This window comes from Alligator sinensis, unplaced genomic scaffold (assembly GCF_000455745.1).
Source record: "Alligator sinensis unplaced genomic scaffold, ASM45574v1 scaffold167_1, whole genome shotgun sequence".
In the NCBI taxonomy this organism is placed as follows: Eukaryota; Metazoa; Chordata; order Crocodylia; family Alligatoridae; genus Alligator; species Alligator sinensis.
In genome coordinates this window covers 61,423-83,571 of record NW_005843015.1, presented here as the reverse complement: position 1 = coordinate 83,571, position 22,149 = coordinate 61,423, and the positions used below count along the sequence as shown (strand labels likewise).

The following is a 22,149-nucleotide window of genomic DNA, read 5'->3' as shown; positions in this document are numbered from 1 at the left end:
CCCTGCCCCACGCGGGGGGCTCTGCACAAGCCTCCGAAGGCTGAGGCTACTCCCAAAGCGGAGTGGTGAGTCCAGGGTTTTTTTTGGGTTTTTTTTTCCTAAAGGGCCAGAGCTGGCCTGTGCAGAGCACCTGTGGGGGGCCTGGGGGAGCAAGGTGGGGGGTTGGGGGGCTTGTGGCAGAGTCCTCCATGCAGTGGGGGGCAGTGGGGATTGCCCCCTGCCTGGCAGCACCCAGTGAGCCAGGGCTCTTTTTAACAAGTGCCAGGAGCTCAGGTGGGTGGGGCAGCTGGGGTGGGGGATGGGCCTGGCCTGGTTGATTAGGAAATTTGGCTGAATCAAATCAGGACAGTGATTTGAATCACCGAATCAAATCATTGCCCCCCCGAATCCTCTGAATCCGAAGCAAATACTAGCTGCTTCTCACAGGCCTAGTCAATATTGACCTGGAAAGATGTGGGCAGTGGAGTCCCGCAAGGCTCGGTCCTTAGATCAGTGCTATTCAGTGTCTTCATCAGTGACTTGGATGAGGGCATGGAGAGCACGCCCTATCCAAGTTCACAGGTGATACCAAATTATGGGGCAGAGTTGACACACCAGAGGGTAGGTAACGGATCCAGGTAGATCTGGACAGATTGGAAAAATGGGCAGAATGAAATAGGATGCAGTTCATCAAAGATGCTGCATCTAGGCAAAAAGAGCCTCCAACACACTTACAGGCTGGGAAATGACCTTCTCAGCAGCACAGCAGTGGAAAGGGATCTTGGAGTCATAGGTGACTGTCAGTGTGGCAAAGTGATCAACAAGGCAAACTGCACTTTATCATGCATTAGCAGATGCATGATGAATGGGTCCAGAGAGGTGATACTTCCCCTCTATGCAGCACTGGTCAGGCCGCAATTGGAGTACTGCATCCAGTTTTGGGCGCCACACTTCAAGAAGGATGCGAATTCAGAGAAGGGCCACTGGTATGGTCATAGGCCCTATGAGGAGAGACTGAAGGACCTAGATCTCTTCAGCTTTCACAAGAGAAGGCTGAAAGGTGATTTTGTGGCTGCCTATAAATTCATCAGGGGAGGGCAGCAGGGAATCGGAGATGCTCTGTTTACTAGGGCACCCCCCGGAGTAACTAGGAACAATGGCCACAAATTGACAGAGTATATTTAGGTTGGACATTAGAAAGAACTTCACAGTAAGAGTTGTCAGAATCTGGAATGGGCTTCCAAGTGTGGTGGTGCTCTCCCCTACCTTGGGGGTCTTCAAGAGGAGACTGGACAAGCACCTAGCTGGGGTTGTCTGACCCCAGCACTCTTTCGTGCCCAGGTCAGGGGGTCAGACTGGATGACCTACCGAGGTCGCTTCTGACCCTAATGTCTATGAATCTGAAGGCCTTTTAAATTTTGAGTCTGCCAAAAATAATCTGCAGTAATTCCTTGGTTGCCAGGGCTATGCTAGCTCATCCAGTAGCTCTTGGAAATTAGGGAAAATGTTTTCTGCACTCAAATGTATTTAGATGCACAACTCCTGTGCATTTGTCAATTGCCTCATTTTTAATTTGTTCAACAAAATAAGAGCTGCTACATGTCATATCTCAGCGCTTGCTAGTTAGGTGACCATGTGGCCAAATTTGAGGAAAAAACAGCTGAGCTTCTTTAAACAGAACACAGTTGGGTTAAGTACGGTCTCATTGCCTCATGAAAGCAAGATTTTCCAAACTCCAAGCCAATAGACATGTTCCCCTGGAGTTTTAAACTTGCACTAGGACTAGACTTTTCTTGCAGGGAATCTACTAGAGTTTGCACCCCAAATGAGACAAGCTTCTGCTAGCGTCTGAGAACCTGACAGTAAAACTTAGGTAGGAACAAATTTAATTTGAATAGACTGTTTTCCAAGCTGGGAAAATGCAAGAAGTGAATAGCACAGTGAATCCTAAATAATATTTAAATAGGAAGCATTTTAAATCCCAGCCAAATCCCAGCCAAAGCATTTTAAATCCCAGTAATATAGGATAGGAATTTTTAAGTTGTGTGGTTGGGATTTTTTTTCACTCTTTTTAATTCGTTTGGCAGGGACTTGTTCATCTTGTCTTTCTTCTATAGCTCTTTTGCCAGCTATATGTACCACATCATTATGACATGTTATGATGGTATGATAGTAACAGCCAGAGAATATTTTATAATTAGAAAAACCTTTGGAAATTAACAATATTCTCCTTCCTGTGCTAGGGAAACTGTCCTGCAGGAGGTTGTCTGATGGCTGTGTCCTGTGACTACAGAATCATGGCCGAGAACCCCAAATACAGCATTGGACTGAATGAAACACAACTGGGCATTGTTGCACCTTTCTGGTAAGGTCACGTTTAACCCATAACCAAATTTTTACTGGCCTCCATAGTAAGAGTTAGTTTGTAAAAAGGAGTTTGTGATACAAGCTCAGTTAGCTTAATGATTGATTTACATTTTAAATCAACAAGACCTATTTATGCATTACTCATTCAGAAGGGCTGACAAAGCAGTTGCAGCTGTGGGCCAGAGGCCAGCTCAACACAGTTTTAGAACTCTGTACTTTTTATCCTTACAGTGTTTACAACTTTTAAAGCAAAATGCTCTTTGACCTCAGACTTTACATGTTGCTTTATTGCACCCTGTCTGCATCTCAAACTGCCATGCTACAAGAGCAGGCTCACAGCTTTCCCTCATTTCATTCTGCATACATAATTAACAAGGACCTACATTCTGCTTCTGATTTATCCTGCAGTTAGTGCAGTAATGACAGTAGTTCAATGACTAATACATTTTGTCATAGCTTAGATCTTACCATGAGTATGGTCTTTCTGGGATTTAACATAAGTTGTATAAAGGCTTTCTCTGTATATGATGTTAGGAATGGTACATAAATCTTGCATTGGCTTCTACAACATAGGCTACTGAAGACATCTGTGGGGAAGGTGGGCAGTCATTTAAAATGTGCAAGTAGTATGATTTACCAGATCCCATTAAAGTCAGTATTAAAGACACAGTTGAAGTTAATTTAATTTTGCCAACTAGTTTATGATGGAAGAGTCTCTGATGCAGCTGTTTGCACATCATTAAGGCTCACTGTCTCATTACCTGGCCCCTGCACTGTGAAGCCTTTCAAGGCTGCTACAGAGGCAATTGGTAGGAATTAGTCAGTTTCAAGCTCTGGCAGCAGTTAGGATAGACTGGGAGGATTAATTGTCTACCCCATTATTGAACAAGCTTCAGATTACTAAACAGGTCTGCTGCACACTGCTTCAGCTGTTGTGTGTGTGTGCTGAAAGGGTGTTGCTCTGATTTGTGCAGGCCAGAGTAGAGTGGCTTCCTGTTAAGGTACCCAGTGGCTCTAGGCCCATTATGCTGTACAAATATGTATCAGGCCACCCACGCCTTAGAGAACCAACAGTTGCAGTACAAGGAGACAATATGCAGATCCATGTAAGGGAGTAGTGTCAAAAACAGTGATCCCTGATTAAGTTTTTCATAGACCTTGCAGGAGAGAAGTCCTAAAAAGGATGTGGTGGTTAACAGTGGTTTTCCTTTTGAAACCTAAATGCTTCTCTTCAATCTTTGATTGGCCTGTGGCTTCTTCCCTGTCTTAGAACACTTCTTTTCTCCTAGGTTCAAGGATACAATGGTGAACACAATTGGACACAGAGCTACTGAGCGTTCCCTTCAGCTGGGACTCTTGTACTCTGCATCTGATGCCCTTAAGATAGGCATAGTAGATGAATTGGTACCAGAGGAGAAAGTTCTGAATGCGGCTGCTGCTACCATGTCACAGTGGCTGGCTATTCCTGGTAAGAAACTGCTCTCCTTGCGTTACAGCTGTTGCTCTTATTCCTCTCGGAATGCCTAGAGCCCCCTGAGCAGAGGATGCTGATCTAATGGAGCACAGTGAGAGACTGTGTTACATGGTGAAATTGAAAAGTAATACTTATGGGGCTTCACTTAACCTGAATATCTTACTGTCAGTAGGACCAGGTGGAATACATCTTATGGTATTAAAAATAGGCAGTATTGGAAGCGAACTACTAGCAAACAGAGAACTTGTGGGCAGGCAGGGTCTGAAAGGAGGACTCTAAAAATACACATGGAGTTGGACTAGCCCACTGAACTGCAGTGCCTAGTAAATAGCTACAGTTGGCAAATTTATATAGCCCCTGTGCTTCCCCTTGGAGAAGTTACCAAGTTTAATGGTCCAGGCCTGCCTGTGTTAAAATTAATGAGAAGGCTGCCACTGGTCTCTGTAAGAACAGGTGTGTACGCTTTATGACACAGTGTAAAGAATATATTGGATGTATAAGCCAGGGCTGATAGGTAACTGACATGATGTATGACATAGCTGAAGCTGTTCAGTAACTGGGACAGGACATGGCATGTGAGGACCAGGGAGGATGTTCTAACCTGCACTCTGAATCGCAGCCCCTGTTACTGGCCTTGAGGGCAGTATCTGTGCTGGACTTAATAATGTTCTTAGCTTTTGGAATGGAAGGCACATGGCTTGAGGGAACTGCACTCTGTGTTTGTGTAGCTGAGGGGATGGGCTAGGACATGCGAGTTGAACCTGGGCCTTGTCAGCTCCTCTCCCCTTTGACTTTGCCTTAGAACCTTTGAAACCTGGAAATAAAAGGCTGGGGCAGCATCAGGCTCTTCCCAGCAGGGGTTTGAGCCAGGATTGTGCTTGGGGTGGGTGACAGTGACGGCACTGGGAGGTGGGGGTGCCACAGGGGACTACAGCAAATTTTGTGGTGGCTGTAGGCTGCCCCCACCTCTAGCTCCCACTTCCAGTGCAACTGTTGCTGCCTGCCCTGAGCACAGCCCCAGCCCAATCCCCGCTCACCCTCTCCAGGAAGAGCTTGGCACCATCCCTGGCCCCAGCCTGCAGCGGCAGCCTACCCTCACTGTGCATACAGATCCGGGGGGCACCCCCCTATACCTCCACCAGGGGTGCACACAGTGACAGGATCTGCCCCGCCCCCTGCACTCCCTACAACGAGCTGCTTGTGGCTCTGTCCTGTGCCCTGCCCTGGCTGAGCAGTGCCAGCCCCAGCCCCACGTCCTCCCTCATCTGTGGGGGCCTGGATCTGCACCCCTCCCCCTCACCCCTTCCCCCCCCAACAGACTCACCAGCTGGACGCTGCTCTCCAAGCTACTGGGCTGGCTGCATGCATGCTGCAGCTGTGCTCATGCATGTGTCATTTATTGGTGAGATTATTGGCCACATTAGTCAAAAAAAATCCTGATTGCTGATAATGTCAATTTTCCTTTTTATCAGTGCTGATACGATATGGACCGATGTATCAGTGCACCTCTACAATTAGGGACTTGTGGAAATTTCTGTGGGAGGTGCTATGAGGACAGTGGAGGGGCCCAAAGTGAAATGGGAAAGTGGTAGGGTAAGTTGCATGGTGCCTGGGTTGATAGGCACCATGCCTACGCTCTACGAGCGATCGTGGTGCTTGGGCCAGGTGCCGGACAATTGGAAGGTAGCTAATGTGGTCCCCATCTTCAAAAAAGGGAAAAGGGAGGACCCGGGCAATTATAGGCCCGTCAGTCTTACCTCAATCCTGGGGAAGCTCTTTGAGAAGATCATCAAGGAGCACATTTGTGATGGGCCGGCATCAGAAATGATGCTCAGGGGCAATCAGCATGGATTTATTAGGGGGAGATCATGTCAGACCAACCTGATTGCCTTTTATGATCAGGTCACAAAGGCCATGGACGCAGGTGTCGCGGTGGATGTAGTCTTTCTGGACTTCAGCAAGGCCTTTGACACCGTCTCTCACCCCATCCTAATTAATAAACTAGGCGACTGTGGCATAGATGCCTACACAGTCAGATGGATTGCAGATTGGCTGAAGGGTCGCACTCAGAGGGTGGTGGTGGATGGATCATACTCGACTTGGGGGGAGGTGGGTAGTGGAGTCCCCCAGGGCTCGGTCCTGGGGCCTGCGCTGTTCAATTTCTTCATCAGCGATCTTGATGTTGGGGTGGAAAGCAACCTGTTTAAATTCGCTGATGACACCAAAATTTGGGGGGAGGTGAGCACGCTAGCAGGGAGAGAGAGATTGCAGAAGGATCTGGATAGGTTACAGGGGTGGGCAAACAGGAACAGGATGTGTTTCAATACGGACAAGTGCAGGGTGCTGCACTTGGGTAGTAGGAACCAGCAGCACACTTATACGATGGGGAACTCCCTACTTGAGAGCACGGAGGCGGAAAGGGATCTTGGTGTCATTATCGACTCCAAGATGAACATGGGCCGACAATGCGAGGTCATGGTTGGCAGGGCTAACCGGACCTTGTCGTGCATCCACAGGTGCATCTCGAGTAGAGCCAGGGAGGTGATCCTTCCCCTCTATGCGACGCTGGTCAGGCCGCAGCTGGAGTATTGTGTCCAGTTCTGTGCGCCCCATTTCAGGAGGGATGTGGACAACATGGAGAGGGTCCAGAGGAGGGCCACCCGCATGATCCGGGGACAACAGGGCAGACCCTACAGTGAGAGACTGCGGGACCTGAACCCATTCAGCCTCCACAAGAGAAGGCTGAGGGGGGACCTGGTGACCGTCTATAAACTCACTAGGGGGAACCAGAAGGGTTTGGGGGAGACACTGTTTCCCCTAGCCCCCGCTGGCATAACAAGGAGTAATGGGCACAAGTTGATGGAGAGGAGGTACAGATTGGACATCCGAAAAAACTACTTCACAGTTAGGGCGGCTAGGAGCTGGAACCAACTTCCAAGGGAGGTGGTGCTGGCCCCTACCCTGGGGATCTTTAAGAAGAGGCTGGATACCTACCTGGCTGGACTCATTTGAGTCCCGTTTTTTGTTTAGGGTTCTTTTGTTGTTCTCCCACCCTGGCGGGGGGTCGGGCTAGAAGATCTATTAGGTCCCTTCCGACCCTAAAACTATGAAACTATAGGTGTGCAATGGGCAAATACCTTGTTTTTACTTAATGAAGTGATCTGTGTTTGAAGTTAATGGCTAGATTTGGCTTCTGTAACTTGGTGCTGCTCCACTGAAGTCCATGTAGCTGTGCTGAGTGATACCAGCTGAGAACCTGGCTTGGCAGTGCTCTTCTGACCAGTGTCAGGGGCAAGCCTTTGGGCAGTGGTTTGCAAATTAGGGGTCATAATGCCACTTGGGGTCACAGCCTCCATAGAAATGTGTTTACCACAAGGGAGTCTCAAGCTGTTATGAGCTAACTGGAAAGTAGGTTATAAGGCCAGAAACAGGCTGTGTTCCCCCACCCCACCCCCCAAAAAAAACTAGGGAGCATTTGAGTTGAGAAAAGGATGAGTTAATATTTTTATGCAATTACATAATGCTGTTGCCAGAGGTTGTGGTTTATTAAGGACAAAATGGCCTCACTAGATCATCCAGCCTAACCTGTATATCGTAAACCAGAGAGCTTTGCCCAGTTGCCCCAGATTTTCTGAGTAAATTGTCTGGATAAAGTATCTGGTCCAGAGAAGTATTCAGTCTGGAAGTAAATACATTAAGAGATGTAGGATCCATTATTTCTCTTGGTAGTTTTTCAATGGCTAAACACTTGCACTGTTCAAAATAAGGCACAGGTTTTTTAATATGAATGCATCTGGCTCCACCTTCCAGCAATTGGTGGCTCTTTTGTCTTCTGCGGCCCCATGCATGTTGTATGTTAACAGGGACACTTCTCCTGATCTAAGTGCTCCAGGTTTGCTAGTGAGTAAAAGAAACTGAATAGAGACCAAATAGCCTTTATTCATTGTAAATGGCTGGACAGGAAATAAGTGTCAGGGTGCGCAAATACAGAGATCTCCTGAGAGCATACATGTTTATACATACATTATTCTTTGAGCCATCTAATGACAGGCTCATCATAATTGAAAATCCAATAATACATTCCTTTCTCTTGCATATCAGTGCATTACCATTTCAATCCACTTTCCATATTCCTTGACTGTCAAGTTCCAGGTCACTCGGGAAGTTGCACCTTGATGGAAGGAGCACACTTAACATACTAGTACCTCTCAGTGCCCCCAGGATATTCACCGCATTCTTGTTACACTCTCAGTGTGGGTTTGACAAACAAGCAATTTGTAGGGGGCTCTCACCCTGACAGCCAATGCTGCATAGGGCTGTGCGAAGCTTCAGTCCCTGGTTCGATTCGGCGGAGATTCAGCCCAATTCAGTGGCCAAATCTCCAGATCCGAATAGAGCGTCCCCCTGGCTTGGTGATTGGTGCCTCCTGGGTCTGGGAGGGCACCCAGGGTCCCCCTGCAGCTGATTGCCGAGCCAGGGCGGGGTGGGGGGCAGCGCGCTCCCCAGCGGACTCGGAAATGGAATGTAAGTACTTGCAGTCCACTTCCAGGTTTGCCACTGAATATGTGGAGGGCCATTTAAAGCTGTGTCTTTTAAAGCCATTTAAACATTTAAAGCTGTGTCTATGTGCAAATCACCAATTCTCCGAATCAGCATCAAATCTTCAGTTTCGGATTCGGCTGAATTGAATCAGGGACAGTAATCCGAATCAAATCAAATCACTGTCCCTGATTTGGGCTGAATGCGAATCCAAATCAAATAGGGGCCCACTTTGCACACCCCTACTGTATACCATACTCATTGCTCATTCTGTTTCCAAAAGCTAGATCTCTATAATGTCTATGGCCATGAAGGGTAAGTGCCAATGTGCCAGCTCTCTCCTCCACAGACTATGCCCGTCAGATCAGCAAGTCTATGATGAGAAAGCCAACTCTGGATCGCCTGCTTACCCACCGTGAATCTGACATTCAGAACTTTGTCAGTTTTGTCACAAAGGACTCCATTCAGAAGTCACTTCAGATGTACATGGAAAGTCTAAAACAGAGGAAAGGCTGAGGATCCAGCCTGCTGACCTGGGAGAGAGGAGACCTCTTCACAAATCTCCCAAAAATGCTGCAGTAGCTGAAGACATTAAATGAAATATTTTTTTTTCCATGTAAGCCATCAGATTTATACAGTCTGTCCCTTTTAGCATTCTGTTTCTAATTCAGTCACACTAATGCCCTGTTGTATGGTGCCTGATGCCAATGATGCCTTTTTTCTCCCAACTTTCTGAAGAAAACATTAATTGTTCTGGTGATCTGAGTAATAAAATTACTTGGAGTGCAAGCAAAAGCAGCTGGGGAGTTGGAGGCTGAGGTTGGATGTCCGAGGCCACCTAGTACTTGGATTTCCAAGTACTTGGTACTTGGATGCCTTCTTAAAAAGGGGTGGTTTCTTTTATCTTTTTCTTCATCTTCATTATTACTTTTTATGTGAAGAGTCAATAAAAGGTTTTGTGAGGACAGAGAGCATGAGGAAGCAGCTTTGTTTTATCTGTGGCTTGTGCGTCCATCTGTACTTCATAGCAGTGAGTTACTGAATAACTGGAGCAGGCTTGTGTGTAGCAGGTTCAGAGCCTGCAGCTGAAATCCTAAAGTGATGTGTAGCCATTGCTGTGACTGGATAAGAATGGCCTGTTGACTGACTGCTGCTTGAAGGTGGCTGCTTTTGGGAAATCATTTAGTCTCTAGATTGGCAGTTCAGCTCCAGCCATGAGCCCCTCTGCTCTGACTGGTGGAGGGTCAACAGCTACTGGGCAAGCCTTTCCAGCTAGAGGGTTCAAGGGCTGCTTGGGCCTTGGAGCCTGGATCCCTTTGGAACACAGAGAACAATGTGTATGTATAGTTCTGTGGGTGAAGTGCTGCTGCTTATGCTGGTCTCTTCTGTTGTTAAGTAGATGTCAGGTGCTTGAGTGGCTGATTGGCACCTTCCAGCAGTGTAGCAGTGACTTAAATGCCAGCCAGTTGAGAAGGAGGCAGCAGCTGGTTTGCTGGGACTGTGCATGCTGCTGCTGGTGAGTGCATTTGATGCAGTAGGAGAGGGGGTGAAGATCTGAGCAGCACTGGTGCATGAAGTAGGATGCTTTAGTGAGTCTTCAGTGTCAGTTCGACAGGAAAATGGTCACTGACAGCCAGGGCCTGGACATGAACAAGTAGGGAACATGTAGTGTCACAGCTTTCCCCAGGGCTCGCTCCCTTCCTGAGACAGCTGCCTCCCAGGCATACAGTGCTGGGACAGGACTGATGTACTTTGCCAGGCCCTCCACTGTATGTCTGTAAAAGTATTCCTGAGACACCTGATAACCTGGCCTTTCTTGTGGCCAGAGAGCTCTGTAGCTGTGCCCTTCGTGCTCCACACAACAGCTGAAAGCCTGCATCAGTCAGGGAATGCTTGGCTCTGGCAGGGAAGGTGAGGGATGAGGGAGTGCTGGTTCCAAGCTATTAATAACAATTGGATAGTAGTGCTGGTAGTGCCTATGCTGTCTAAACAGGAGAACTACAGAGAATATGGGAACCTTTTCAGCCTACATTTGACAGACTAGTGGCTTGGCACCAGGCCTCTGAAAGCTAAATTGGAGCTTGGCATGTAGGGGTCCAGCTGTCACTCAGGTGAGTCACAGCACAGATGTGGAGCAATGTGCAGAACTAGGTGTAAATTAATCTATGTTAGATGCTTAGCTGCCTCCTATTCTGTCTCCTAGAGCCATTTCCAACAGCCTTGAGCTGCTGCTTGATTAAAATCCTGTGTCAGCCACAAAAGTGATCCCCAGATGTGCAATTTTGTTCCCAACCGTAAATTAACTCCCTGTAAATCCTGCTTGCTTGTGAGTGAAAGGGCTAGGCTCCCAGCAGTATCTCACAGCTGTGTTTCACTAGATGTGGGAGCTGCCTGTGTCAGGTCCTGAGGTCCCAGGAAGCTGGGTTTTGATGAATGGATGAGCCTTTCTAGGGTATTTTAATATTTTCAATGTGCTATTTCCTTGCTTTTGGAGCTCTGTCTAGTTATGGACTCTGCATGCCAGGACACATGGTTTTACTAGTGAAGGTTCATGAAAATGGTCTCCATAACCATCTGGTGGCTCTCAGGCAGGACATAGTCAGGCAGGTGGTGGGGAGCTGTGCCTCACGGTGTTTCAGTAACTCACACATGCATTCTTTAGCTCTCCCACTCTCCGGTCATGTGAGTATTCTGATGAAGCAGTCTTGAGACCACACTACTCTGTCTCCGAGCCATTGGTCTTTTCTAGGGCTGTGCAAGGCTTCGGAGAAGCTTTGGATGCTTCGGGGTCCGAAGCAGCACATCCGGGTCAAAGCGCTGGCCTCATTAAGCTTCCCGAAGGGCTTCGGAGCTGCCTCGGAGATCTGGCCATAGGGTATAATGGGGAAACAATAAAATATCTATAACTTTGTTGTTTTTTGTCTGATTTGGAAGACATTTTCAGGGGTGGTAGAATCTGCAGAGAGCATAAAGCCTGCCAAGTTTTAAGAAGATTGGTACAGGGGTTTGGGAGGAACTGCCCCTCAAGCTGTGGACAAGAAAAACTTGAGCCATGGGTGCTTGTGGGACTGACTATGTCTGTCTTGGGGTGGGGAAAGCAGACACTACTGCAGGCCTGGCTGCTAAGCTGCTGTGTTCCCAGTGACCCATCGATCAATCATGATTCACTCGGGGGACCAGGGACTCGGGGACCAGCTCAATACACAGGACCTAGCTACTACATAAGGACTTAACAAGCATCAATTAGCACCTACAAAACCAGGCTAAGGAGAAGAAAGAATCAATACAGACAATTGACTGCCCCAAGACTGACACAGTCTTGGCACGAGTTTTGTCCGTCGGCAGCTAAGGGTGCAGGGCCCCAGAACCCACCCTGCACCGATCTCCTTGGCAACTGGCAGGTGTCGTGGCTGCAGCAGGGGCCACCATCCCTGCAGCTGTCACCCTGTTGCGCCTTAACACACGCAGTGTCACCCATGGCACGAGTTTTACTTGTCTGCAGCTTGAGGTGCAGTTCCCCCCAAACGCCTGCACCCATCTTCTTGAAACTTGGCAGGCTTTGTGGCCTCAGTAACACCTACCACCCCTGCAGTTTTGACCCCCCTGTGTTGTAACACACAGACATGACAGAAGTTTGGCTTTCAAGAATTTGGGGTACAGTTACCCCCAAACCCCTGCACTGATCTTTTTTAAACTTGGCAGGTTTCATGCTCTCAGCAGAGGCTACCATTTCTGCAATTTTCATCCAAATCGGACAAAAAACAACAAAGTTATAGATATTTCATTGATTCCCCATTATACCCTATGGCCGGATCTCTGAGGTGGCTCCAAAGCTTTGGAGCTGCTTCGGCCGGATCGAGGCGGAAACCCAGTCTGGGGCTCCGGATCAGATCACAGCCATCCAAAGCGGCTGGATCCAAAGCTGGATCGGATTGCTGCCAACTCGCACAGGCCTAGTTTTTTCCAAACACCATTGTGTATGCCCCTGTCCTGTCAGTGCCTTTGCTTGTTTCCCAGGGAGTTGGGGAGGGGCTTGCTGTCACGGTCCCTATGAGTTCAGTCCTGTTACTAGGAAAGGATTGATTTGGAAGATGGGCCATAGCACAGAGAGACTTCCCAGGCTCAAGGACTGGGATTCAGAATTCCCATACAGTTGGCAGTGGAGTTTCATCATTTAGAAGAACAGTGTTTTAATAAAGCTGTTAAACACTGAGCAAGTTGACTAAACTTGTTAAATACAGATGTTTAGATAGGAGCAGAGGGCAGCTCCCACCTTTAACAATTTTCTAGGGATCCTCCTCTAATGACTAGGCAGGCTGCCTTGCCTGTGGACTTTGGGGAGGGATGCTGGCCAAAGAGAAGCAATGTTACCAAAAAAGCTTTGCTGTTCCTTAGGTGTCCATTAGTCAGACAAACATACCTCTGCCTGCTCCAGCTTGAAAGCTCTTTGGAAATTGTAAACAGTTGCAGACTTGGGCACTATGCTTTTCCTCAGTTTAGAGCCACATACCACGATCCTGCAATGTAAGAACACAGGGGTTGGGATTGAAATCCTGCTGTTTTATTCAGGCTGCACATCATGTTCAACCACAGCAGAACTAAGCGAAGCCAAGCTGTTGGATCAGCACAGGGGTGGGTGAACTTGGCACCAGATCAGTTCTTTGTCCTTCTCTCCTGTTCCTGCCCAATACTGTCTCCTGTGTGTTCTGCCAGATTCCCATGAATGAGAAACTGGAGGCAGGACCTTGAGAAAGATGAGCAAACATTCAGCTGCAGTTCTACCAGTCCAGTCAGCATGCTGTTGTGCTGCTGCAGCTATGGCAGCCAGCAAGGAGTGAGTGCCCTGTGGAATCCTGGGCAGATTTGCTGTAGATCAGCCAGACCCCTCCCTGCCCTCAGGTACTTGCACTGTACCATCCTCTGTCTGCAGTGCTTTCAGTGCCTACAAAACAGGCCTGCTAGCTGTAGCCAATCCTTCCCCTAGCACATCATACATGGATCAAAGTCACTTCACCTGTTTTGTGGCTGGTTAAAGCCAACTAATAACTGCAACCACAAGTCTTAACATTTTGCCCTGTTCTAAATCTTGCACAGCAGGGTAGGGTTAAGGCCCCAGAACTTCAGGGGCTCCTGTAGGAAGTGACTCCTCCCTCCCTTCCCAGCCCAGTGCTACTCACCTGTCATAGGCACAGTCTGACTTCCCCACAGTCGTATCTGCATCATCAGGAATAAGCCACTTAAACACCTCACTGGTGCGCAAGCGGATATGCTCCCAGTCCCCTTCTTTGACATAGGAGCAATCCGCATTGAAGTCCCCCAGGAACATAATATCCTGCAGAAGGAACAGTGGGAGTGGGTTGAGTGTTTGGAGCTGGCTGGTACAGGGGAGACTGGCATGTAGACTATAGCTTGTCACAGTCCTGCTTGAAGGTCCAGCCCAGATGCCTTTGGACTGCCAGGTGGAGACCCCCCTACCCCGAGACCTGTATACAGGATGGGTAAGAATCAGAACTTCCAGTGTGTCAACATTTGTTCTGTGGAACTGAGATGAAATGTCCAAATATAATAAAATGAAAAGTTTCCTGAAAAACTTGGTCTAGAAATGGCTGAACATTGAGTTTGGGGTGAGATATTAACCTACTCATGTCTCTGCTGCCATGGAGTATCCTGGCAGGTGTAGTTCAGATGCCCCCTGCCCCAGTCCTCACTACTGACCCTAACCCAACATGCATGCTAAATCTCCCATGATACCTGGTGAAAAGCACTGCAGTGATGTTAGTTTTAGAGCACTGAGGGCCCTTTGATAGTTGCCTGTCTATGGTAGGAGCACAGTCTAAGAGAAATGGCATTTCATCCATCAGTTTTCCACCATTCCTTCTACCAGTCCACCCCCCTAGGCCATTCAGACTAGGCTCCAAGGTGACTGCCTGTAATTTATGTACTATGGCTGGGATTTCCAAAGAAGCCTAAGAGTGGGGTTATGTGATTCAGTCCTTAGAATGCCAATGGACCCAGTGCCTGGACCATGCCAGTGCCCTGCACTGCTGGGGTGAATGTTAGGGAACTAGGGCCAGGGTGGGAAAGGCCAACCTGCTTGAAAAGTGCATGTTAGGGATGAGAGAGCAGGCACCTTTTTCCCAGATCCTGCAGACAAAGAAGACAGAGAGGACACTCCTCTGGGCAGAGGCATTAGGAGTGTGTTGTGTCAGCATATGGTTTAGGTCTAGGAGCATCCACAGATTGTGATATTCCAGTGATTCTCAACCAGGGTGCTGTGGCACCATAGGATGCCATGAGAGCTTCTGCAGGGTGCCATGGGGTGTTAGGAAATAAGCAGGTGTGGGGAGACAAGAACAGGCTCAGGCTCATTTCTGCCTGACTGCTGTCCTGCCCCCACTGTCTGGCGCTTTGGCAAGGAGGTCAGCCCTATAATAAATACATGAGCTTTTGAAATGGGTAGCACTCAATTCACAAAAGCTATGGAAGGGCACTTGAAGTCAAATGAGGGGGTGCCTCATACCTCAAATGGCTGAGAACCACTGTGCTATTCCATGGGTATTTTCACAGATGTTATTCCCATGTCCTCTGGAGTCTGAGGCCTAGATGACTATTTACCCTGGTTAAATCCAAGATGACCCTGCTGTCTCTAGGGGACCTATTCTAAATCCCTGCAGGCACATCTAGGAAAAGAACCCAGCCCCTGGAAGGCTAATGCTTGGCACCACCTGAGACATGCATCATTGTACAGCACTGGTTTTTGTGGTTATCCCAAAGGAGCAGGCAATAGCAGTGATAGGGGCCCCAAGGATTGATTCTTTAATCCCACAGAAGCTAAAACCAAAGGCGAAGCAGCGCTGGCCTAGTGCAGAAACTACTGACCAGGACCTGGTCTGTGTTGTGCAGAGGCAGATGGTGTGGTCAGAGCCCTGTCTGGCATTGGCAACTGTGACCCTGTGACTGTAGAGCCTATATAAGTATTCATGTACAGTTGGACCTGCCTGCTTACATCAGTCTCCCACTTGTCAATGACGTCTAAGTAAACATCGTAGAGGGCATCAATCTCTGTGACGGCCGTGTGGGGGCATGTGTGCAGGGGTACCAGCACAAACTCCTTCACCTCTGCCAGAGAAACAGCAGTTATACACACACAGTCATCATACATGCATATGCACACTGGCACTCATGAAGACAGTTGTCTATCATCTCCACTAACACAACTCAGGATTCCCCCAACCAGACCTAGGGGAGCCCTGGCTCCCTAGAGCTGAGTGACCTCACTCCCCACCGATGCATTGAGCTCCTCCTTGCCCCTCATCAGCACAATACTGCCTATCTGTCTGTACTGAGCCTGCCCTGCCACATAAAGTTCTGTGTATCCAGGATGTGACTGAGCTGGGGACACAGGCCTGCAGCTCTTCTTGTAGGAACATGCCGGATGTGGCTGAACTGCAGCAGTACCCATGGCTGTGACCCAGCCCAGCTGGCACCAGCACCACTGCTGGGGGAGTGGAACTGCCCAGCCAACTTCATGGACCTTTTGGCTAACAACGCCCCCTGGTGCTCCAGCAGCAGGACCTGTGCTGGGGAGCGTGAGAGGCTGGGGCTGATGCTGCAGTGCTATAAAGTCCCTAATGGCTGTGGCGTTCAACACAGGCATAGCTCATTTGTCAAGAACATGGATCCTCAGGACAGTGCACAAGGCAGCACAGGTAAGAACAGGCTCTCATAGGGCTCAGAGTTTCCCTACCATTCATTCCCTTATTGTAAGTGGCAGTTCACCAGTGCACTGTGGCCCAGCCGGGTTCACAGATGAGTCTCGGGAGCAGGACTGGTGAATTAAGCTTGAGGATGGCACAGTGCAACAGAAGCGCCCAGAGCAAGATGCCCTACAAGCCTGGTTATGGCCAGGGCCAGGCAGTGCTATAGGTGAGACACTAATCTCCCATCCACCCACTCTGCTTACTCAAATAGGGTGAGGAGAACTTCATGATGAAAGGCTCCCGACTGAAGATGTCTTCTGGGTCCTCATACTGGTACCTGTCCACCACAGACACCACCTCTTTCCTGGGGAGGGAGACAAAGAGGGTTGGACAGAGCAAGAAGAGGGGGAGGGAGCTTCAGGAGGGTTTGCAGAAGGCTTGGTCTGCAGGGACTGGACTGCAAGGGAAAGTTCTTTGGGGAAAAAAAATCTCTATCAAGTGAACTGGATCCAGCTGTATGCATGGGAAAGTACAGCACAGACAAGCACAGGGAAAGCCTCTTGGACAGTAGGCAGATTAACGCACAGGCTGGTGGGGCCTGGGTCCAGGGGCCCCTGCTAATCAGGGGCCCCTGGGTGCCTGGATTCCAGTGGGAAATGGCGGGTTTCTCTTTGCAGGTGAGCAGCACTCTAACCTGCAAGGGGTCCTGCTTGGGGGTGCTGGGAGCGAGACACAGGGGGTGTCGCGTGCCTGTGCATGGCCACTTGCATGACCATGGCCCGGAACACTTACCCTGCAGGTAAGTTCGTGGCGGGGGCAGATCAAGGCTGCCACAGTGAGGGAGGGAGTGGGGCAGGGACAGGGGCTGGGGGTGCTGCCTAGCCAAGGCAGTGCATGGGACCTAGGGCCAGGGTGGGGAGCGGGATGGAGCCATGGCTGGCTTGTCCAGTGGGCATGGGAGGGTGGCTCTCCACCACTGTGCGCACCCCCAAGTGGAGGCAGGGGGCACATGTCCCCCTGAATTTGTGTGCTGGGTGGATGTGGGTTGCCCGCTATGGGCTTGGGGCTCCACTCTGCTGCCTTTCCCTCGGAAATCCCATGCAAGCCACGTGCCCCTTGCCCACCCAGCAGCAGGGGCAGCGAGTTGTGCCTCCTGTTGCCAGTCAGGCAGGGGATGTGTGGAAAGCGTGGGGTCCCTGGAGCAAAGGTGTCAGGGCAGGGAGCCCCAAGCCCACAGTAGGCATCCCAGATCCACCATCACCCTAATCAGCTATGCTCCAGCCGGGGGGGGGAGGAAGTGGGCTGGCAGGGGGCAGGGAAGAGTGGTGGGCATTTGTCACACCACTCCCAGCCTGGCTGAGTCCACCCAGACTCCCTGGTGGGGCATCGAGGCCTTTGGCAGTGGCAGTACCAGGAAGGGAAGGGGCCCAATAAATCTTAATCCACCACTGCATGTTGCTCAGTCCCAACTCACAGCCCACTGGGATTCCAGGCTGGGCTCTCCTTCCATGCACACATGCACATACATGCTGATGCCTCTCAGCTGTAACCTGTACCCCTGTCCCAGCCTAGGGTCCACCTGTCCCCGCACTATCCCTGCAAATTCACTGTTGGTGAATTTGCCCTGTTGTCTGTCTTGAGGAAGGCTGGAACACAGCACCTTGCCTGTGGGGGTCCATCCATGGGCCATGTCAATAACCATGCCATGTGCCCCGCAGAATTCTCACAGCTTCAGACCTTGATGATTCACTAGTGTGTTTGTTCATCTGAATCCATAACTCTATGTTCCCTGTTATATGACTCAGGTTATTAACATCAGCTCTGGGCAGGCACAGACTCATAGACAGGCTAACTAGAGCCTCACAGTGGCTATGAAAGAGTACCTTATCCTAAGGCCAGTGGAAACTTCCACACCAAAAATCTGGGGAAATTTGGGATTCAGCATTTGCAGTCTTACAAGGAGAAGCATGAAGAAGCAGGCTGTAGGTTTAAGAGCACTAACCAAGTAAAGTCCAGTGGGAAAACGCCACATATGGCCTACACTGTATTAGGAAATTGAATGTGTGAATGGAGTCTCAAACAGCCTTAGCTGTTGAGGGCTATGATCAGACCCTTCTGATCACAGCCCTCATCTCACCCACATGTGGGGGCCCAATTCTCAGTTACCCAGCTCTGACATTTACAGGAGCCTTAGGGAAGATGCCAATATAGGTCAGAAAGGCATGAAGGTACTGTTGTGCATGGGACAAGGAGGAGCTGTTCCCTGATCACCCTCAGAGTTTGGGGGGTTGTGACTGACAATAACTGGGAGGGTTGAATCAGGGCCCCAGCTCTTTCACAACACTGCCCAGCAGCCCTGAATGAAACATTACCTGTAGATGAAGAGGTACATCTCCTTGTAGCTTTCCCGGCCCAGGGGCTTGCTCCTCTCATAGGAATAGGCATCCATTGTCATGCTGCAGGGGACACAAGGGAGAAGTGAAAGGAGCAGTGGGCACTCCTGCATTACCTGACATTAGCAGCAGGGTGAGATAATTAGGCCTGGTGTATGGGCCACTCCAGCTAGCCAGCCAGCATGGCCCAGTGCCTGCCCCACTCAGCCCCAACCTACTCCCCTTGGCTATTCTGCGTGGGGTCATGACGGCCAGGGCACCTTCACTATTTTCCATCAGACAAGCCAGCCCCTAGGCAAAATAGTAAGTAGCCTCTCTATGGATGGCACGTTGTCTTGCCTAAGTTTGAGCAGAGGGTGGGTGGAGTCATTTTTGAGACACAGGTATTTCTGGGTTCTCTGGAGTTGCCTTTTCCACCTGCAGTGATTCCATCTGCATCGACACAGGAGGGGAGGATGGGCAAACTCAAGTGCAGACTTACAAACCACAGGTCTTTAAAGTCACTGGAGGCTGAGATGGACCTCCTGGCTTGGGGGTCTGACTCCACCTCCTGAGGTTGGCCAAATGAAACACCCTACAAACCAGCCAGTCCACAGTACTATACACTGTGCTTGCAATGTGGCACCTGATCATCTCTGCTAGGCAGGCTCCCTTGCTCTTGCCTAGGCAGTCTCTGATGCTTTGTGGGAGCCCCAGCCATGCCTGGCCTGGTGCCAGTTGATGACTGGTGTACCATGAATCCCTTCCTCAGGAAGCCGCTATATTCTGGAAATGCTCAGCCCAGTGCTCTTTGCCCAGAAGGTTCCACTTCTGGAACCCATGGGATCTGCTGGACCTGGTGGTATCCTGAGGGAGCACAGCTGGCAGGAGGACCCTTACATTTTGGGAAGTAGGTGGCTGAGGCGGGGATATGCTAGAGGTCTATAAAATCATGAAGTGTGTGGACCAAGTGAACTGTGCTCGCAATGTGGTGTTCTTCACTGAGGTGTTCTTCACCAAGTCCCAGAACATTAGAACTAGGAGGCAGCCACGGAAATTAGTAGGAGACAGGTTTATGCAATGTGTATTTAACTTATGGAATTAATTGCCACAAGAGGTGGTGGAGGCAGGTAGCATAGACTAGTTGAAAAAGGGACTAGACAAATTCATGGATAAATATCTATTAACAGCTGTTTTGGGGGCATAAAATGGGCTGACATCAGCAGTGAACTCCAGTGGTGACAGTGACCTCCAGTTGTTGCCGATCGATATAACTACATTCCCTGTAATACCCTTCACTCAGTGACACATGCTCCTGCACCACCTGGGCAGGAGTTGGAATGTGCAGCAGGAGGTGGAGCCAGGGATGGGAGGGTGAGGCACCTTCTCCATTCCCTTCTGGTGCCCTCCCCCTTAGGCAGCACCTAGGGCTTGTTCCCACCTCACCCACCCATTCTCACACTACTGGTCCCTACCTGTGCTTCAGGGGCCGTGTTCTCACCAAGTTACCTGTTGAGCTGGTCCATGAGCTTTGTCACAGCACTCAGATCAGAGTCCCGCACCTCCTGCACCAGGGCAATATCGTACCTAGACAGGATCTGTTGGGGATGGCAGGAGCTCTCAGTAAGTGGTATGGCTCAGACCAGGGCTTAGATCAGGGGCAGGCAATTATTTCAGGCAGAGGGCTGCTTACTGAGTTTTGGCAAGCCATTGAGGGCTACATGACAGGCAGCCAGGGGCCGATAATTATTAATTTTCTAAATTTTGGGGGGCCCTGCAGGCCAGATAGAATGGCCTGGTGGGCTGCATCCAGCCCGTGGGCTGCATTTGCCCACCCTGGCTTAGATCAAACAGCTGGCGGGGATGACTTGAGACTCAAAGTGAAAGACTGCATGTTCAGGGGACAAGCACCACAACAACACTCAGTGGTACGGCAATCAGCTTCCTCCCAACCCAAACACAGCCTGTTTGCTAGCAGTGGTGCTGAGAGCCCCAGCCAGGAACAAATCACCAGGCTATCTCTATCATAACAGATAAATTGATGCACATTCAATGAGATAGCCTCAGGGAAGGACTAGTAACTCCATGGGGTATAGAAAGAGGCTCAGTTCCCCACTTTGATACCTGGAAGATCAGAGCAGTGGCTGACACTTCTCCCTGCTAATTTCACTAAAGGGTAAGGGCATTATCTCACAAAGGAGAACACCAAGGCACTGTGGGGAAGGGACACACTGGAGGTCACCCATCAGGCCAGTTCCAAAGCCTGAGTGCTACAACAGAGCCTGAATGCTGAGTGTCCTGTCACAGTGCCCCCTGTGAGCTGAGAGACAAGAATCTTCCATGCATCAGCCACTCTGATGTTTTCCCAACCCCTGGTCCCAGACTCCAGAACTCAGTCTGATCTGACCAGAAGGAAATCCAGGACACTGCTCTCCCTCCCCATCCCCATCCCCATCCCCATCCCAGCCAAGTTAGCAGTGCTGCTGCAGGCAGAGGCAGAGGCAGGGTGACGTGTGGCACACCATGCTGCTCTGCCTCTGCCAGACTGCATTCTGCACCCCCCTGTGTTTCTGGGATGCTCATATTAATTCTCACCAGACAGCCAGGACCGGCCTCCAAAATCTAGAACTGTTCCAGCTAAACCAGGACACATGGTCACCCAGGCATGATCAGAGTAAGGGCTCAGGTCCTGGGTTGGATCAAAGAGCACCTGCCAGCCCAGCATACGGGGGTGCTCAGACCACCAAGCTCAGGAGTTGGGTTCTTCCCAGCACAGGGATATGGAGCCAAACCCAGGTCTGGACTGGGGCTGTGGGCACCTTTCTGGCTGCCTCCATTCAGTAAAGAGTCCCTTGCTGGGGTTCATCCCTGGCAGGGACAGAAGTGCCTCCAGGGCATGAATGCTGGGTTCACTGCCTCCCCTTTCCAGAGGGGAAGTAGTGAAGTGCCTGCCATAGGTAAGTGCTGACAGGTGACCCTCAGACAGGACACATCTACCCCTGATCCGCTCGGTCTTATCACCTTAAGATTCAGTGCCATTTTGATTCTCCTCTTGCTGGTATCAGGCTATATTGTGACACCAAGATGAATCCATAGACATGCTCCCCTCTAGATAGGGAGAACTTTCCCAGGTCAACAACCTCTCCCCCTTGAATCCTGAGTGGGGCCATTTTTCAGTTAAACACCTGCACAAACCTTTGCTAGCTGTCATAGGGGTTACTGAGCTGGCTCAATACTGGGCACAGACCATGCCTTGGCCCCAGCTCCTAAAAGCAGTAAGCATTGGCACAGTGGCCAGCAGCACTCACATTGATGATAATATCTGCAGCGGTCTCATTGGATAGCTTGCTGTCTCCAAATGCCTGGATGTTGAAAGCACTGATCCTCAGTGTGGCAGCTATGTGCAGCAGGGAAGCCACAGACAGCAACGGTAGCACCAGCTTCCTGGCACCCATCCTGCAGGGAAAAGGGAAACTGAAGTCTGCAGCATGGGGCTGAAAGGTAGCAGGAGCAGGCCTGGTAGAAGAGGATACATCCTAGTGGCACTGCTGGGGTGAGGCAGATGGACCATGTGATTTGCTTACAATACAGTTCCAGCACCTTAGCATCAGGCCTGGCTGTGGATTGTTCTGCCTTGTGAAACTGCTTCTAATATGGGGAACAGGGAAGCAAATTAGTTTCATTAAAACAACAGCTTGGGGGGGCAGGAAGGAGCCTG

General features: G+C 49.9%; 2 protein-coding genes across 3 annotated transcripts in view; one reads left to right on the top strand and one right to left on the bottom strand.

Moving 5' to 3' along the window:
* Positions 1 to 9,328, top strand: part of ECI1 (enoyl-CoA delta isomerase 1) — a gene marked incomplete at its 5' end in the record, with an annotated part of 16,118 nt that extends 6,790 nt beyond the window's left edge. Inside the window, 3 exons of the mRNA XM_025193099.1 lie at positions 2,223 to 2,344; positions 3,636 to 3,814; positions 8,709 to 9,328. Of these exons, the coding sequence (XP_025048884.1) occupies positions 2,223 to 2,344; positions 3,636 to 3,814; positions 8,709 to 8,875 (468 nt within the window). The remainder of the gene's footprint in view (positions 1 to 2,222; positions 2,345 to 3,635; positions 3,815 to 8,708) is intronic.
* Positions 9,019 to 22,149, bottom strand: part of DNASE1L2 (deoxyribonuclease 1 like 2) — an 18,679-nt gene continuing 5,548 nt past the window's right edge. For both annotated transcript variants that reach the window (XM_025193095.1, XM_006036752.3), the window contains 8 exons: positions 21,740 to 21,887; positions 19,941 to 20,029; positions 18,432 to 18,515; positions 16,323 to 16,423; positions 15,366 to 15,478; positions 13,537 to 13,691; positions 12,780 to 12,876; positions 9,019 to 9,999 (listed from right to left, as the gene is read on the bottom strand). In XM_025193095.1, coding sequence (XP_025048880.1) covers positions 9,946 to 9,999; positions 12,780 to 12,876; positions 13,537 to 13,691; positions 15,366 to 15,478; positions 16,323 to 16,423; positions 18,432 to 18,515; positions 19,941 to 20,029; positions 21,740 to 21,886 — 840 coding nt within the window. In that variant the 5' untranslated portion in view covers position 21,887 and the 3' untranslated portion in view covers positions 9,019 to 9,945. The remainder of the gene's footprint in view (positions 10,000 to 12,779; positions 12,877 to 13,536; positions 13,692 to 15,365; positions 15,479 to 16,322; positions 16,424 to 18,431; positions 18,516 to 19,940; positions 20,030 to 21,739; positions 21,888 to 22,149) is intronic.